General features: G+C 43.6%; 1 protein-coding gene across 1 annotated transcript in view; it reads right to left on the bottom strand.

The window, feature by feature from the left end:
* The window catches only part of SEMA3C (semaphorin 3C), a 184,253-nt gene that overhangs the window by 15,739 nt on the left and 151,687 nt on the right, over positions 1-16,827 (bottom strand). Inside the window, exon 13 of the mRNA XM_090041896.1 lies at positions 2,706-2,794. Within this exon, the coding sequence (XP_089898022.1) occupies positions 2,706-2,794 (89 nt within the window). The remainder of the gene's footprint in view (positions 1-2,705; positions 2,795-16,827) is intronic.

The following is a 16,827-nucleotide window of genomic DNA, read 5'->3' as shown; positions in this document are numbered from 1 at the left end:
CAGTAAGTATATTGGCTGCATGAACTTGTAGACTTGACTCTGTCATATTTCAGCATATATACTAACAAATTCTTGCACACTTGTAGCTGACTTGCATTTAAGAGCTGTCTCGCTACTACTGACAACTAGTATGCACTTTCAAACCATCATTCTCACATTCTTTGAAGATGATAGCATGCAGAAATCACTTTATAGCTCATATGTAATTAGTGCATGTTCAGGAGAAGAACATGTCATATTTCTTCTCCACTGTGTCTACAGTGAATAGACTTTGGTTACTGTCCAACACATGGTTTGTAGATTATCAAGAAGAAACTTCAGCATTAAAAATGAAGTGTTGTGGTACAAATTTTTTTTTTGTTTTTACTCAGATGATACCTCAAGTCATGGTAGGACATTTTTAGTCTTTTATCTGTGTCTGACTGAATGTCAAAGAATTCCCATAGGAGTTACTGTACCCATTGCCTTACATTAATGAAACAATCCATTATTCTTATCCAAATTATTGTATCAGTGATACCAATAATACTGACCATCATAACTTTGGAGATTGACCATTTTCTACTGCAATCATCAGAAAAATGCTGTTACAGTATACTATCAGACTGGAATAGCAGAGGGGCTACCATTTGGTTTGGCACTGTGTGGCTCCTAGTTTCCCACAGGAGCTAGGAGCCATGCAGCACCGTGACTGGGGAGCTCTCTGCTTCCCTGCTCAGCTGGGGGCTCCCCATCAGCTGTTCTGCTTGTGTGGCAGCTGCTACGAGCCCTGGGCAAGAGTTTTCTGCCCAGCAAGGAGCTGGCTGGGAGCTGTCCCAGCCCAGCCATGGGCTCACCAGCAGTTGCCCCACAAGCAGGACAGCTTCCAGCTAGGCCCCTGCTGTGTAAAAAATCCCTGCCCCACTGGAGGCTCACTGGCTGCTGCACCAGAGTGGGACAGCTTCCAGCCGGAGCCATCTGCTTGGCAGGGAGTCTTCACTGGGCACCTGGCTCCCTGGCAGCTGTGTCCCCCAATGTGCATGGGGCCAGGAGAGCTCTGCTGGCTGCAGTGACAGCTGTCTTCCAGTCCCATGCACATCAGGACCCCTCCCAATGTGCACAGGACCAGGAGACAGCTGCTGCTGTAGCTAGCATAGCTCCCCTGGCCATGTGCATTGGGACCAGCACCTGGGCTACCAACATAGAGGAGCCTGGAGCTCCCCTGGCTGTGGTCAGATTCATTCCCTACAAGGTGCACCTGTAGATGTGCTCCCGGGGAAAGCTTACTGAGCCATATTTTACTGTGCAGTATCTTACTTCCCAGTGAGCCTATATTGCAGCAATAACACAGAGGCACCCTGTAGGATTCATTTTAAATCTTTACTATTAGTAAGTCTGTGTATCCTTCTCTCTAAGTTTGAGGGTCATCAGGGTGAGCCCCAACTCAAACCTTGTAGCAGAGGTAAAGACCTTAAGGGCTCAAACTAGAATTCTGGGTCATTAGAATGCTATACACGGGACTGAGAGTTAGTATTTTTGACAAATACCGCCCATGAGAGCTTCCTATCCATACCAGTTTTCCCTTCTTCAAAGAATACTTCCAGTGAAAGGTTTAATGTACGTGTGTGTGTGTGTGTGTGTGTGTGTGTGTGTGTGTATAGCCTCAGTATTCACTCAAACTTAAGAAGAACATGCATGCTCACAAGGAACACAGCCTGGTGCATGGGAGGACTGCACAATATGGTTGGGCCATATTGCAGCGGATAACAGAACAGCATTGGTGGGGGATAACAGAGGCAACACTCCTTGCATTGCTTGCTCAAGGAACTATCACAGCTGTTGTCCAAACACAGAGCAGAATAGCGCCTGCTCTTTCTGTGCCCCGAAAGAAAAGGCTGAAAAGATGGGCCAGGACCTTCCTAATGTCACAGTTGCCATTCTGCCACCCCCAAAGACAGCAGGCTGGAGGACCTCTTTGTGCTGCAGGCTGAGCTTCCTTTGCAATGATATATCTAAGCACTGGTCCCTATTCAGGATTGCAGCTCAGTATCAGTAATTGCCTTGAATCTGTACAATAAATAGCAGTCTACTCAGAGAATTTAAAGGACCTTTTTAACTGCAGGGTGAACAATTGTTTGAAGTACTAATGTGCAGCTATGTGCTAAGTGTGCTTGACAGTGCCTGAATAATTATTTAAAAAATACATTTTTCCTGAATTGTTTATACTTCATGTCACCTTTAGGGTGATTTAAGTGTAAAGCTCTCTAACTCCCGTGTCATCTGGCATTGAGAAACTGGATGTAAGTATAAAAAAATCCTAATTTGCTTCAATCTGTAGTCAGAAATCAGAAAGCTTATCAAAAAAATCAAAGAAATAAAAAATCTCAGATTCCAGCTTCAAACAGGGCTTAGGACAGGGATTGGAGCAGTTTCAATATGATAAAAGCCTACACTTGGCAGTCATGATAACTGACCTCTTAAAATGTGATTATTTAAATACTTTGAGCAAGGATGACAACAAAAATGTGATTTAAATGCAACTCAAAGAAGATTTAAGTCTACCATGGCTCACAGTACATAACGCATCACCTACCCTTTGCTTAGAGGGTATAGTGCTCAAATGCATTTGATCATTTATCAAGTGCTAGCCCCCTTGCCAAAGTCTTTAAATCAAGGTATTTGTGTGAACACATATGGTGGAAGAGTGGAAAGCAAGGGAATCTAACCTGAAAAACTTCCAGTTCTTCTAAAATTAATTCTCCACTTGCTGAGAAGTTGGTGGGAAGGACGACAACTTTCTGCACAGTGCCCTGGTCTGAAAGAGAGCAAAAGAACAGATGAATTCTTAGTATCCAAGACAAATATTAAAGAAGAAAACCGCATTGGACAGAAAGTTCAAATGATTTTCATAGATCCATAGTATATAAGGCCAGATCTAGTATGGCCTGTATAACACATGGTATGAAATTTTATCCTGCTGTTCCTATAAGGAGTCCAGTAACTTATGTATACGATTTTAAATAACATCTAGTAATTTTAGCTGTGCAAGGCTTCAGACCCTGCTTCAGATCTGGAGAAGCTCTGGATGGTACTGCAGACCTGGCTGCTAAGCTACTGTGTTACCAGTTACCAACCAGTCATGATTCACTCAGGGACTAGTTCAATACACAGTTGCTAGCTAGTGTAACCAGTTAATTAGCAACAATTAACACCTAAAAAACCAGAGACAGACTAAGGAGAGGAAATAATCAATACAGACAATCAACTGCCCCAAGACAGACACAGTCTGTTGCACAAGCACCCTTGTCATGAGTTTTGTCTGTCAGCAGCCAGGGGTGCAGGGCCCCAGAACCCCGCTGCACCTATCTCCTCTACAGCTGGCAGGTGTCATGGCTGCTACAGGGGCTACCATCCCTGCAGCTTCCACCCTCCTGCACCTTAACACACACAGGGGCACCCATGGCATGAGTTTTGTGTTCACCCCCCTGTGGTGTAACACGTACACGTGACATTAGTTTTGCTTCCAAGAATTTAGGGTACAGTTCCTCCCAAACTCCTGCACCGATCTTCTTGAAACTTGGCATGCTTCACACTCTTAGCAGGGGCTACAATCCCTGTAAGTTTCATCCAAATCAGACAAAAAACAATAACGTTATATATATTCCATTGATTCCCCATTATACCTTATGGCCAGATCTCTGAGGCGGCTCCGAAGCTTCAGAGCCATTTTGGCTGGATCGAAGCAGAAACCTGGTCCAGAGCTCCAGATCAGATTGCTGGCATCTGATGTGGCTGTATCCAAAGCCAGTTCAAATAGCTGCCTACTTGCACAGGCCTACTAGTAATAACTTTCTTATTAAAAATCACAGCAGATATATCATTAGGTAGTATTTTCCCCCAATATTTTTCAGCCTTCATTTATACAGACTCTATTGACTCTGTATCAACTATCCATCACATGACATGACATGACAAGGCCATGTGATACCTTAAGGCTCATGAAAGAATCTAGCTTTTCCCTACTTGTTTGGTGAAGGTCTAAATGGAGGATGAGGAATGCAGATCAGTCACTTTTGAAGCCAACTGCTTAATGTTTTGGGTACTTTAAAGATTAGTTCAGGGATGGAAGTTCCTGTATAATGGGAAGCATAGAAAAGAAAGTATAGTGCAACACAGTGGATGCATCTACATGTTCACTAATAGGGCTGTCTGAAGCTTTGGGTGGTGATTCAATTTGGAGGAGATTTGGCCTCATTTGGTGGCTGAATCTCTGAATCCGAGTTGAATTAGGGGACCAGTTTAAAGGTTCAAATAGATTCAAAGCTCTCCAGATCTTCAGAAAAGATTCAAAGAGCTCTGCTGATGCGGGCAGTCCCCAGTGGCTGCGGCAGGGAGCTGCAGCTGATTCTGAAATGGTAAGTACTAGGGGCACAGGAGGGGTGGCTGGTGAGGGGAGCATGGGGGGACCCCTGCCAGCCCCCCGGACCCTCCCCACGTCTTTCCCCCACTGCATGGTGCTGCATAGGGAGCTCTCCCATGAGCCCCCCTTTCCCCCCCTTCCCCCAGCTTCCGCACGGGTGCCCCTCCTGAGCCAGCTCTGGCCCTTTAAGAAAAAAATAACTGAGAGAAGCCCTGGGGACTCATCACTCCTGCAATGGCCTTAGGGCTTCAGGGGCTCATGCAGAGAACCCCACAATGTGTAAGGTAGCGGGAGGCAGCAAGGATCACATCCCACTGGCAGGAGTGGTGAATCCCAGGGCTTTTTTTCTTAAAGGGCCAGAGCTGGCTCATGCTGGGCACCCAGCATGAAGGGGCTGGGGGAGCAAGGGGGGGGCATTGGGGGGCAACAGGGATTGCCCCTGCCCAGCAGCACCCAGTGAGCCAGGGATTTTTTTTTTTTTTAATAAGTGCCGGGAGCTGGGGCAGCCATTGCCAGGCTGGGAGAGGAGTGGGGGATGGGCCTGGTCTGGCTGATTCAGTGATTTGGAGATTCAGCAGGTGCCAAATCTCCGAATCAGATTTGGCTGAATTGAATCAGGACAGTGATTCGAATCACCAAATCAAATACTATCCTCTGAGTCGGCTGAATCCGAAGCAACTACTAGCTGCTTCACACAGGCCTATTCACTAATGCACCGTAGTTACTGCACATTAACTTTAGTACTTGGATAACCAAGTACTAAATCAATGCAGAGTAACGGGCACCTCTGCACAGTAGTGCAGATGCATGGGTTCTTACAGATGCTGACTGTGCAGCGGTCTGACGTGACTGTGCATATTAGTATGGGTTTGCCCAACATGATACTGCACAGTGTTATTATGCTACTGCAGCATTAGCATCTTGTGTAGATGCACCCAGAATGTATCAAGAATATGTGGGAAGTACTGTACTCCAAAAGGTCTTAAAGAGTAGGATAAAATTATTGTACTTGGTATGATAGAAAAGGCGAAGTCAGAGGAAAGGCAGAGAGGATGCTACGGGAATGGTAAGGAGGTCAGATCAAGATGATCTTGTGTGCTAGCGTTCTGCTGCTCCTCCAGTGGCTCTTTAGACACTTTGCAGTTGCTTTGGATGAAGAAAGGGGCTTGGCAGCAAGGACTGGGACTGGTTATAGTTACATTTTGATCTCTATTGGCCCAGAGGAATAAAACCACAGAATATGCATTCTCGTTCGGTGCGTCAAGAATTATTTTGAATTGTTCAGTGACTAAATGCTAGAATTACAGTGCCTGTGTAATTTCTGTGAATTTTTTACTTCAAGGAGCTTAACATCTGGCACTCTGTGATGCTGGCAGGGGAAACCAAAAAGTTGGAGTTTTCCGATTTTATTTTCAAGGTCAGTGACTAAATTCCATGGTTGGGGCTAAAAGGCAAGTTACTTACTATAAATAATTTAAATCCTTATTTTTCTTGAGAGTAAAGAGATAGGTAGGCATACTTTGACTTCAGAAGTAAAGGATTACAGTTGAGATACTCATGCAAGTTAACTGTAACACATACCTCAACCACATTGCGGTGTTTTTTGTTTTTTTTTATTTTAAAATAAAAGAAATTGAAAGCAGCTGAAAATATAACATTTATACAGGTATCAACTGTACGTGCTCAGCAAATATTAGCCTTGCATTTTTCATGAGGATTTGTTCTATGGATAACATTTATCCTTATTATTCATTGACATGATAAATCCATTCCTTCTGAAGAAATGTTATTGAAGCTAAATCCTATGACAACATTACTGTGGTCCGGACTGCCAAGATTAGCAAAGCTGTGAGGACCTGAAAAAGATATATTAGTTGCCAGGGCCTACACAAGTGCTGAACTGATTACTGCAGAATATCTCTCTATACTTCTTGGGAGAACAATGTGGGTATGTGGAGGAAGGATAACAGAGTAGGGGTATAATGCACAAAAAAGGACTTCTAACAAAGGAAATCAAAGGCTCACAGATAGGTACCACTTACAGTCAGCTTGCATCTACTTGCTTTCCTTCCTTTTACCAATGATCTACATTCCCCCAGTTTTAAACCAGACTGCATGATGTCCATGGCAGGCAATTCTGAAGGGATAGAGTTTCAACCGGCCATGATTTTTGCAGTAAAAAATCTCAACTTCTAGTAAATATTCTATCAGAGTCCTTTGAACCTCACTTACAGAATGTAAAGTATTCAGTTATGTTGTCTCATTATGGCATCAAGGAATTGGTCCCAGTCTCACTTCAGGCCTGCTCTAACAGCCGTTTCTGGTCAACTCGGCTATAAATGAATAGAGGACTCAAAGACAACATAGCTCCCTAGCATGCTGCTGGCTAAAGAGAATGGTGTGCATTAACCCCATTAGTCCAATGGGCTATCTAGTCTTGGTTGTCTTTCAGCCTGCTTGGCAACCTGGATATGCATCTGAGTCATGTAGCTGTAAGTCTATTTCAGCTATGTAGTAATGCACATTTAAAACTGGTAGTAGGTCAGCAGTGCACAAACGGACATTGGGCTGAAATTAGAACTCACACCAGAAACACTTTCCATCATCATCAATTGCTGATCTGGGTGCACAAGTGCCATCATCATTTCCAAACAGGTTACCCCCATCTGAAAAAAATGGGTTCTTGTCTCATTAGCAGTTACAATACCTTGAGAAAATGCAAGCAATTAAAGGAATGTGTTTATTGCTGTATTTATTTATTTCTTATTAAAAAATATTTTAACATTACAGGCCAGATTCTTGTCTCTGGATACATGGCTTCCATTGGGGAATCCCCTTTGGGTTACCATATTTACTAGTCCTGGTGTATTCTCAGGGTACATTTATGCAGGATGAAATATAATAATGGAAGACAGTTCATTAAAAAACACTTTAAAGATTCATAGACATTAGGGCTGGACAGGACCTTGGAAGATCATCGAGTCCAGCCCCCTGCCCCAGGGGCAGGAAGTCAGCAGGGATCATAGGATCCCAGCAAGATAAACATCCAAATGTCTCTTGAAGGCGTTGAAAGTAGGCGCTTGAACCGCTTCTGGTGGCAGTCTATTCCAATTAGGAGCTCAGACAGTAAAGAAGTTCTTTCTTATGTCCAGCGTAAAACAGTCCTGGAGGAGTTTGTGGCCATTCAATCTTGTCATCCTTTGGGGCACTCTGGTGAACATATGTTTCCCCAGATCCTGGTGAGCACCCCTGATAAACTTATAGGTGGCCACCAGATCACCCCTGAGCCTGCACTTTTCCAGGCTGAAAAGTCCCATGATCTCAGCCTCTCATCATAAGGTCTCTTTTCCTGACCTCTGATCATGCGTGTGGCTCTCCTCTGGATTCTCTCAAGCTTCTCCACATCCTTTTTGAATTGTGGAGCCCAAAATTGGATGCAGTACTCCAGCTGCGGCCTCACCAAGGCCGAGTGCAACAGGAGAATGAAATCCTGGGATTTACTTGAGAAGCATCTATGGATGGAGTCCAGTGTTTTGCTCACTTTACTAGCTGCAGCATCACATTGAAGGCTCGTGTTCATCTTGTGATCAGTCATGACCCCCAAGTCCATTTCGTCTGTAGTGCTAGCCAGTGTAGCACTGCTGAGCCTATAAGGATGCTGCAGGTTTTTCCTCCCAAGGTGAAGAACCTTGCATTTTTCAGTGTTAAACACCACCAGGTTCTCATTCGCCCATTTCCTGAGCCTGTCAAGGTCTGCCTATATCACCCTTCTGTCCTCAGGTGTGGATGATTTACCCCAAAGTTTGGTGTCATCAACAAACTTGGCCACTCCACTGCTGACACCAATGTCCACATCATTGATGAGGATGTTAACTAGTATAGGCCCAAGGACAGAGCCTTGAGGGACCCCACTGATCACAGCTCACCAAGACGATTGGCTCCTGTCAACCATCACCCTCTGGATCTTACCACAGAGCCAATTCCCCAGCCAGCAGATCGTGGTGACACTGAGGCCACAGTTGGTCAGTTTTGCCAAGAGGTGATCATGGGATACCAGGTTGAAACCTTTTTTAAAGTCAAGATATATGACATCAATCTCTTCTCCCTTGTTCAGGTGATAGGTCACCTGGTCATAAAAGGAAATGAGATTGGTCAATCAAGACCTACCTGCAACAAACCTGTGCTGGCTATCCCTCGGGATGTTGCCGTCAGACAGTGTGTTAAGGATGGCCTTTTTGAAAATCTTTTCCAGGACCTTCCCTGGGATAGAGGTCAGGCTGATGGACCTGTAGTTTGCTGCATCTACTTTCCTCCCTGTTTTGAAGATAGGTACCACATTGCCCTTTTTCCAGTCATCGGTCCCTTCACCAGAGCGCCAATGCAAAGTACCCATTTAGCAAGTTTGCTTTTTCCTGGATGTCAGTTGTCCCATCTGCTTTAGCAGGCAACCAATGTTGCCCTTGCTTTTCCTCTGGTTCCCCACATATCCAAAAAAAGGACTTTTTATTGTCCTTGATACTTGTAGCTAGCTGGAGCTCCGTCACAGCTTTGGTTATCCTGGTTTGCTCTCTGCAGGTCTGGACCAGCGGAGAGTATTTTTCCTTGGTGGTGGATCCAGTACTCCATCCTTTGTAGGTTTCCTTTTAAGATGCAGGAGGTCTGCTAGTTCCCTGGAGAGCCAGGGGGGCTGCTGTGCCCTTTTGCTGCCTTTCCTCTGAGACAGAATTGACTTTGCTTGTGCATCCAGGATTGCTCCCTTGAGAAGCAACCACTCATCCTGGACTCCCCTCCCCTTTGGGTTGTAGCTCTTTAGGGCCTTACTGACAAGCCTTCTCAGCTTGTCAAAGTCAGCTTCTCTATTACTGACTGACTTGCCAGCTTTATGGCAGATAGTGAAGGTGATCAGCTCATGGTCGCTGTCACTCAGCTTCCCTTTGATCATTAGGTCACTGATTAGGTCAATCCTGGTTGCCAGTACCAGGTCAAGCAGTGCTTTACCTCTTGCTGGCCCATAGGCTTCCTGTGTCATATAGACATCATCCATGCATGAGAGAAAGCTTTGCAACCACTTGGATTTGGCCCAGTGCTCTTCTCACAAGATGTCTGGGTAATTGAAATTTCCCATGATAACCATGCACTGGGAGCGTGTGGCCTTAGCCAATTTGCTGGCAAACTCCTGGTCAAGGTCTTGACCCTGGGTAGAGGGTCTGTAGTAGACTCCCCTGTAACGTGTTCCCCACGGATTTTCACCTAGAGAGTCCCAAGTCGTTCACCCTGGGCGCCAATGTCAGCTTGCGGGGATGCATAGCTTTCCTTGATATAGAGAGCTACACCCCCGCCCTTTTTGTCTGCTTTCTCTCTCCTGTACAGGGTATAGCCATCTATGCTAGGAAACAACTTGGTTTGGTGTATTCCCTACCAAAACATGGTATATGGACTTTACCCCAAAAGACTTAATAACAATAGTTTTCCTATTGTTATACCGTGTCTTTGTTGTAAATGAAGCACAAATAATTGTCCCAAAATTGATTTGCCCCTTCCTTTCTCTTTTATGTTCAACTCTGTAGACTATAAGTGCAGTAGCTGTCAAACCAAGTCATTTTTATATGTTCAACTTAGAAAAGTTACATCTGAGTTTCTTTGCAAATCTTATATTTTCACTTCCCTTAATGGTTAGGTAGTGCATTAAATTTATGGATCAAAGGGAAGGTTGGAAAGGATGCAGTAATGGATGCAAGATGTATGCAAAACTATACTTTCTGAGACATTTCCCAGTATATTTCACAATAAATATCTATTATATTGCAAGCCAGGTTTGCAAGGTCACAGAATGAGTATAAGTCACATTTGTTCAGGTTTAGGGCAAATGATTAAATTACTGAATCCTACAATGCTGAGATACACAGAGGGGATGGTTTCCTTCCTGATGTAGCTCCACTGAATTCAAGGGAGTGTCTCGAGGGACGCTTTTAGAATGCGACAGTTCTAAATCAGGAAACCAGCTACTGTGCCTGTAAATGAAAGCCCAGCCCCAAAATGTAGCCAGAAGGACAGTTTATGCTATCTATTGGCCTGACTCAACATAAAGCTATAGGTGGTTGAAACCTTGATTCAAACAGGTGATCTGTTATTACAGCTCTGGAGCAGATTAACTAAAATGACTCTCTCCCTTGCAGAAACAATAGAGCTATAATCTGTTAAGCATCTGACATGTAGAAGTAACCCTTTACAGCAAAAAATGAAGATAATTTAACTTCTAACTCACTGCTTCTTTCTTTTTTCCTCTACGTAGCTTCACATTTACTTATTCTTTTTCTCTGTAATTGTCATTTGGGTCCCCTGCTATGGCTCCTTAACCCTGAGATCTTCAGCTTCCCATCCAAACTGTTTTTGTTATTTATTTTTCTCCTCATCTTCTTCCTATTACATACATTTCTGAGAGGGGCTGAGCACCTGCAGCTTCCTTTGGAAGGATCTGACAGCTGTGTCCTCTCCTTAGCCCTTTTGTGCTACAACATGTATCTTATACTGTTACCTATTCTTACAAGGTCCAATCCTGAATACTAAATTATTTGGAGTTCAGGTAAAGCCCTCAGAATGATACATTTGAATAAGCCCCTAATCAATATTTCAACCTAATCAGTGCCTTAATTAGGTTTTTATTACTAATTACTGGCATTTACCTTTTCTTTAGCTGCTTCAGCTTATGAAGAAGACAGCTGTATTCACTCTCTGCACCATTATTAGTACGCTAACTATCAGCATTCATTAGTATTATACAACACACTGGTTAATGTGTTATATATACCCCCTTGAGACTGTTTCACAAAAAGTAAGAGTCTGTTCCAGCTGTGCTTATGGCACTTGGTTTTGTGCTCGTGTCATAGGGACTCAAGGTTTGCAAATGCATGATTTGGCAGATGCCTGGTTAACCAGTAGAGCTGCCAATATAATGGCAGTTCTGGGAAAAAGCACTTCCCAACATCAAGCACCATCCTTGCTTAGACAGTACATGCAGTTCTGAGTGAAACCTGCTGATTTTTAATGAAGTTTGCATTGCTCACTCCTGGGCACATCTATACATAAAATTAATGCAGACTAGTAAACTCCAGAGCTTATTGCTCCAGAGCTTTTTACTCTGGGGCAGACCTTATAAACATGTGCCCTGGAGCAAAAAACTCTGGAGTAAATTGCTCCAGAATTTATTTGTGTGCACCACATGGAGCCCAGTCATAATGGTCTGAGCTGACAAGGGGATTGAGGGCATCAGCCTGTCAGCCCAAGGCTGATCTGGCCAAGCTCCATGACCTGCAGGGGAGGTGGGTGCTGGCTGGAGCACAGGGTGCTTCAATGCAGGGCTAGTTGGCAGACAGCCCCCACGCTGAGGCACACTGCACCCCAGCTAGGCACAGAGTGGCACGTGGGGACAGGGGAGCAGGCAGCCCAGGGCCCTGTCTCCACATGGTGTGGAGTGGCTGGCTGAGGTGCGGGGTGCCTCTGTGCAGGGGCTGCCTGCTGGCTAGCCCTGTGCTCAGGCACCCCATACCCTAGCCAGCCTGGGTAGTGTCTACTCTGGGGCAGCATGAAAAAACTCCACAGCAGTATAGTACTTTTATGGTAGAAGATCACCCTGCTGTGGAATTTATTTGTTTTTTGTACCTTAATAGTCTCGTGTAGATGCTAGGACATTTACTGTGCCGGTAACTGGTCAACTATGCAGTAAACATCTCGTGTAGATGTGCTCCCTGAATCCTACTCTGAGTTTGGGTTTAAATTTGAAGCCAAAGTTATAAAATAAATTCTGAAATGATTTGGAACCATTTCCTGGTCCGTAGCCCACTGTAGTCAACGTAAAGACTTCAGCAGGCTTGGTAACAGGCCACTAACTAACCTACATAGTTGCATGATCTTGTACTGTTGAACTCATCACCCCATTCTGCTTCTCTCCCATTGTTTTTCACACTCACTTATGGTACAGATCATGGGGTTTTCTATCCTGACTGTATTTAGATGACTGTAGCTCAAATAACTAATCAGTGAATGCAATTTCTTTCATTTCAAACCTATTCAAACAATATGGTTTTTCCAGCTTGACTTGGAGTCAAATGTTATTGGGACCACATTTCTCCCATGAGTGACTGGAATGACCAAACAGTAAGAGGGGGAAGAGCAAACATCTAATAGGCTGAGAAATGGAGCGGAGAGTAGGCAGGGTGGAAAACAAATAAAGAGGGACTATGAAGCAAGGAAGTAAGTGAGAAAGGAATTAAAAAAATAACTAAATACAAAATAAACATTGTGCAGGATTCTCCATGCATATGAAGCAACGTAGCCCCTAGGAAGACATTTCAATTGTTCCTGCTTGCATCAGTCGATAATCTGGCCAAGAGCATATAATAGAGGAGGTGAGTAAAAACAGATCAAGAGCAATATAAGTTGCAAAGATATTTAGCTGAAATGCAGGCGCTTGAGCTTAACTCTCTCTTTCCAAATTTCTACTAACTACTGTGTTCCCAGCTCAAAGCAAACACTGTCCACTTCAAAGGAAGACTTTAAAAAAGAGACCCCACACAAAACAACAACTTCTCCAAGGGCTGGCTGTCCACATCATAAAAACCACCATCAGAGCAACACCAACAGCTGCCCTGCTGACAGTCTCACAGAGTGGTCTCCTGAGAAGTGGCCCTTTCTGTTTCTGCATAAGTGAAAGTGATGGAGCACATAAGAAAACGTGCACTGCTTTTGTCCACGTGGGACCTGAAATGACCTCAAATAGCACTTCAGGGTTCATGTTTTCAGGTTTCTGAATGGGCTTATTCTGTGGAGCTCTCAAATGCCTTGTGTGCAATGAATATATATAAAAAAAAGACAACGAAAGAAAAAAGGCTTTCCATTGTAACTAAATTTTGAGTGAATCGTTTTCTGTTACAGGAAGCCCATATAATTCAGAAGGGAGAGGGTCTGGAATGAAAGCAGCTAAAGCCAGGAACTTATAATCACGACTCCTGGACTTCATTTCTGACTCTGGCTATTTTACTCTAAAACCCCTGCCAAAGCCATGTTAATCATTCTGTGTATCAGTTTACCCAGCTTTCAAATGGGTAAAATGCTTCTAGGGTAGCTGTGAACCTTATTTTGTAAAATGCTCTGTGTAGACTGTAAAATATTGTAAAAGAACAGTTTGCCAGCACAAAGAACTGTTGTGCTGAATACCTTGGCCCACTCAGTCTTTGCTTAGGAAAGCTCCTAGTTTGCATGCATAGGGATCTCAGGAGCTTAGGGTAAACCTGCCACTCCTGGGGGCAGGAAAAACACCTCCCAAGATGTGTGTAGAAAAGCTCTGAAGGAGATGATCATTGTAGGGCTTAGAACAATTGCTTGAGAAGACCAGGGAAACTAGTCTGCCTGTTCTATCATTTCTGTGCAGCTCCAGCTTCTGCAGTATGGACACAAAGCACAAACTCGTGAAACCAAAGGGAAGTTTACTTTTTGGAACAGATAATTTAGCTGTTACGATCTGTAGCTCATTTCATGTTATTGGCCTTTCTGTTACTACTGTTGTCAGGAAGGGACAGACTTTTAAAAAGACAGTCATTCTGTAACACCACAAAAGCAGCAGTCCAGGGATTCAGTCGCTTACATGACACCCTATTACAACCTTATGCTCTGAAAACACTTAGAGCAACCAACCTTTCAAATGGAGGGTTCAAGCCATTGGACTGGAGAGGGAAAGATAATAAGATAGTAACACTGATCAAGCTTGCAGAACGTTTGATGCTGGAGACAAAACCAAACACATGAGACACACATGAGCCATATGAAATTGCATTAAATCATCCTGCAATGTGAAACACCCATCCACAATAGTAGCTCAGCTCCCTTTCTAAAAACCGTATAACATTATGACATGTAGGAGCTGAGGAAAAAAAAATCAGATAGCTAGTGGCTGCTGCACATGGTGAAACCTTATCCAGACACTCAAATATTTTCATAGCCCCAACAGCAATAAAGAAAACATGCATAGTCTCCAGATTGTGCAATTGGGGTGTGCTTTATCCAAAGGCTTGTACATTGCAAACAGTATGTGGCATGATTAAAAAATAAATATTAATCTCAGGAACATGCCTGCATGCTGCTTTATTGCTTTTCCTAAGACAAACATGGAAAACAACCTCTCAAAAGAGAATAGGGATTTTTTTTTTACTTAATTTCTTTAGGCCTAACTGATGAGAATTGTTATTAAAGTTCAAGGGAAATAAAATGCTTGATGATCCGCAAAGTTGTGGAGACTTACTATGGGGAATGTTGGGGGCGTGCAGGGCATGAAAAAGAGCCCTAAATTCAGGGTCCTGACCAGACCCATTCCACAGGGGGAGGGACATCAGCCTTCTTGTTATTCTCAAATGCAGAAATGGGTAATTACCATGTGCTTACCCAAATTACTCCTCTGGTTCCTATTGGGAAGATAAGGAATTCTTTACTTGTTTAGCATGGCTATCTACTGTTAAGCACTTGCTGCTTTTCACCCCAGAGGCAGCTCTATTTCAGTGGCACATGAAGAGATCCCTTTTGTGCTGAGTGCGGGTATCAGCCTGGCAAGTTTTGTAAAGTGTTTTGGGAGTCTTCAGGATGAAAGGCGTACAGTAAATGTGTGATTGTTATCACTTGAAAAGCTGGGCAGGAACAATGTCTGACTATGGGATTTATTTTGCTAGTTGTGCAGCCTAGAAAAAAAGAAGGGGCTGTGCTGATTTTAACTCTTGGCAAGGAACAGTCTCTGTGAGCTTGACACTTGGCTGGGGTTGCAAAGAAGATATTGCATTTATTTCACATTAAATATAAGGGGAAAAGAGAAAAAATAGAGGTGGCTGCCTGTGCCCTTTCTGTGCTGCGGCTATTTGATTAAAAACCCTGGGGTTCCTAGTGCCTTATACAAAGCCCTATATTGCTGTTTTTCTTCACTTGTATTCAGGAACTGATTTATTACAGAGGCTGCAGAAGAGGAGAGGGGAAGCTAAACATTTGTGTGTTCTGCATCTGGCAAGACATAAAACACTCCCATCTGAGGCATAAGACAGGTCACTGACAGTGACAGACATGGCTGGCAACATCTCAGTTTGGAAACAGTTGTTCATCATGAGAGGCTGACTGTAATTGTCACCAGGTGTCAAGTCCCATTCTCCATGGCTAGGGGTAACAGGCTCAAGGCTCCTGAGAAATTATCAAAAAACCCTCAGTCATACAGTGTGGTTTTGCATTCACCAGATTGAACCAGCACAAAAGCAATTCCCCTCTGAAATTCCTTTGACAGTTAATACCTTTGTTGAATGCTCTTGAGTCTAGCAGAAGGTACAGAGCAAAGGGAAAGGGTAAAGAATTCTTACAGTGACAGAAACTTGATCTCTTTTTTTTTTTTATAAGATCTGAGAAACACTGAGCCTATGATGCATCTATTTATTTTAAGCCTGGGCCTGGGAAGCTATTAGTATCTTACGATGACTATCAAACTGCACCCCCAAACTGTTCCCCGCAAATGCCCCAAGCTTCCATGGAGTAATAGAAATTATAAAAATTGTGTATCACAGCAATGGTTGCTTTGATAGCATAGCACCTAGGATGTTCTGCTATGGATCTTGAGCTTGTTGCGAGTTAAGCCTCTCTTCTCCTTGCTGTGCTGAAGGCCATCCCCAGTTAATCCACCTATAAATGCATACCTGGTTGTTCAGGTTGTAGGTCATAGGAGTGAATGCCAGTTGTACCACTTCCTTGTGTCCCTTTGACTACAGAAACCAATGTGTCTTCAACCAACCATGAACCAGTATAACAAAGTGGCAGGACCCCAAGAGGCTTCTACCCACAGGGGCAGCCCAACTTTCAGCTGTTGCTACTGCTGCAATCGCAATCACAATCACCATCACATGGCTTTAGCAAAGGCCTTTTTTCATTCCTCAGTTCTATCACCCACTCTTTGGGACTGAGCAGCAAATTGGACCTGACATATCTAAACAGATAAATGTGCCAAGTTCCTGTGCAATAAATGGTCTCATAATGGATCCTCTGCTGGTAGATCAGATCAGGTGTATAACACATATAACCAAGTAGACTACGTTAACATTGTGAATAAACCATGGGCTTATTGTGAGGTCAAGGATGTAACTTAACCTTTGTGTTATCTAAGCAACCAATTCAATGAGATTGCATATCCTCAATTACTCAGCATTTTTAATGCAGCTTTGTATGGAGTAATTTGTTAATATTTAATAGTTGACTGAGCCTTGAAACCTGATCCAACAAGCCAGTCTGGGGGGACTATTTCCATTAATTCTGGTAAGACTTAGAGTAGACATTAACTTATATAATATTTAGAAAAAATAGGCAACGGCATTAATAAGACTTAATACAGGGGTGGGCAAAATATGGACCACAGG

Source organism: Crocodylus siamensis, chromosome 4 (assembly GCF_052110815.1).
Source record: "Crocodylus siamensis isolate JL-2025a chromosome 4, ASM5211081v1, whole genome shotgun sequence".
Taxonomy (NCBI): Eukaryota; Metazoa; Chordata; order Crocodylia; family Crocodylidae; genus Crocodylus; species Crocodylus siamensis.
This window is presented reverse-complemented; position numbering and strand designations above follow the sequence as displayed.